The sequence below is a fragment of the Helobdella robusta genome (assembly GCF_000326865.2).
Source record: "Helobdella robusta unplaced genomic scaffold HELROscaffold_56, whole genome shotgun sequence".
NCBI classification, from domain to species: Eukaryota; Metazoa; Annelida; class Clitellata; order Rhynchobdellida; family Glossiphoniidae; genus Helobdella; species Helobdella robusta.
The window spans coordinates 205,630-208,129 of record NW_008705301.1 but is presented as its reverse complement, the minus strand read 5'-3'; the positions used below and the strand labels follow the sequence as shown (position 1 = coordinate 208,129).

Here is a 2,500-nt window from a genome sequence, read left to right as displayed (position 1 = left end):
CTGATGATGCTGTTGCTGATGTTGTTGTTGATGTTGTCGTTGATGTTGTTGTTGATGTTTTTGACAATATCGGGCATAACCAAACGTCTTTTGTTGTTGTTGTTTTGATGTTGTGAGACGTTGCTATAATTGCAGTTGTTGAGGCTGCTGCTGATGTTGTTGTGGCTGTTGAATCGACTGCCATCATTATCCACATTACAACAGTTATAATCGTCGTCATCGTATTTTCTTTTGTTTCTGTTGGTATTGTTGTTGATGACGTTTGCCTTGTTAGCATAGAAACCTGTGCTACAATCCTTGACGCTGTTCATCTTCCTGTTGTTCGCATTAAGCTCGATGACGTTTTTATTGATGACGTCATCTTCGTCGTCGTCGTCATCACTGACGTCATCGCAATCGTCATCTCCATCAACAAGGTCGTCCTCATCATCTTCGTCATTGTTTACGTCACGCTTGTTCCTTGAGGCCATGTCGTCGTCATTGTTGTTGTTGTTGTTTGTGTTGTTGTTGTTGTTTTTTGCGTGGACCTTCATGTGTTTCCTCAGCGATGACGGGTGTGTGTACATTTTATCACATGCCGGATGTTTACAAACGTACGGCTTCTCATTGGTGTGCACGTGACTATGCTTCTTCCGGTCGCTGCTGTTGGCGAACTTCCGGTCACACCCGGGATGGTCGCAGTGGAATGGTTTCTCGCCTGGTAAATGAAAGTGAATGGAAGTTAAAATTAAAAAAGTTGAAAATTAAATTAAATCAGATGCGAATTTTAAGAGAAAAATTGCAGGAGAGAACGAGAAAGAAAAGAGAGTGAGAAAAAGAAAAAGAAAGAGAGAGAAAGAAAGAGAGAGAATGCAAATAAAAGAAAAAAAAGATTATTAATTAGTCCGTAGATGGGAGTAAATATGGCAACATCTCGATCAAGTGAGCGAAAATGTCCGGAGTGTTGAAAAATTCTTGAAGTTATAAAATACAAAAATCTTGTATCTTATCTTTCTTTTTAACAAAACGGCACATCCACACACTTACACATCCACACACACACACACAAACAAACAAACACACAAACAAATATACACACACACATTCTTGAATCACACATGAATATTTCTTGGAAACATGATTAAAACTTTTAAACATTAATACCAGCATGATACAACGTTACACTGAGGAAAATTACCCGATAGTTGTGTATTTTTGTGTGTGTAATTTGCTTGTATTGAAAAATTTCATTTATCAGTTGTTAGTGTTCAATTTTGTATGGTATGTTTGCTGATGGAACCAAAGCAAGGTGACACATATGAATGAATTGGAGTTTCGGGAAGAACATCAATTTAACCAACGTCAACTAATTAGTTAAAAATTGTTTAAAATCTTTAAAAAAAAAGATTTAAAAGACCGACATACCTGTGTGAGTTCGTTTGTGTATTTTGAGGTTCTCACTTCTGGCAAAGACCTTGCCACAGCCGGGATAGTTACACGTGAACGGGCGCTCTCCAGTGTGTACACGGATGTGGTTGACCAATTTGTATTTCGCTTTGAAAGGCTTGTATTTTCGACAACAACCTTCCCACATACATACAAAAGTTTGTTGTTGTTGTTGTTGTTGTTGTATGTTGTTGTTGATTGTTGTGTTGTTGCTGCAGCTACTGCCGATGTGATCGACGCCTATGTGCGCTACCAAATCATGCATTGTTGTGAAAAATTTGTTGCAGATTTTTACGTTGTTGTTGTTGCTGTTTTTGTTGGAGAATGTTTGTTTTTGTTGTTGAAGACGCTGGTTGTTGCTGCAGTTGTTGCTGCTGCTGTTGCAATTGTTGTTGTTGTCGTCGACTGCTACTTTGGTCCACTGGCAAAACAACTCAACCTTGACATTGCAACTTTCAAAAATGTTTCCATGAATGTTGTTGTTGCTGTTGTTGTTGTTGTTGTTGTAATCCGTCGTTTGATGTAACTGCAGTTGATGTTGCGCGTTGATGTGAGCGGGGAACGGGGGTAACGATAGCGATGGGGCGTTGAATGGCAGGCCCGTAAATGGGTTGTGGGTCAAAAAGGGGGATGTGTAACTTGCCAATGTGTTGCTGTGGGGGTGGTTGAGACTGCCGTTGTTGTGGCGTAGACATTTCAACAGTTTATCATCATCGTTGTAGTTGTTGACGTAATTGTTGCAAAATGATTTTGTCGCCTGTAGCAAATGTTGCGCGTTTAAATGTTGTTGCTGTTGTTGTTGCTGTTGTTGTTGTTGTTGCAGAAGTAAGTGTTGATGTTGAGTTGGCGATGAAGAAAGTTTAAAAATGTTACAATCACTCAAGTAATTCGGAGAATTTTTCGCTTGCTGTTTTTTATCACCAACACCGTCTTTCTGCTGTAGTTGTGTTGTTGTATACGTGTTGCTGCATTGGTCACTTGACCGAAGTAGTAGTTGTTGTTGCTGCTGCTGCTGATGATGATGATGGTAGTAGTTGTTGTAGCAGTTGTTGTTGTTGCTGTTGTACATGTAGTT

General features: G+C 39.5%; 1 protein-coding gene across 1 annotated transcript; it reads right to left on the bottom strand.

The window, feature by feature from the left end:
- Positions 1 to 512: 512 nt before the first annotated feature.
- Positions 513 to 1,735, bottom strand: HELRODRAFT_87153 (hypothetical protein; the record flags this gene model as incomplete). The annotated part of the gene is made up of 2 exons (XM_009028475.1): positions 513 to 697; positions 1,405 to 1,735. Coding segments are annotated over 2 exons (516 nt in total), but the record flags the coding sequence as incomplete, so codon positions are not given.
- Positions 1,736 to 2,500: the final 765 nt, after the last annotated feature.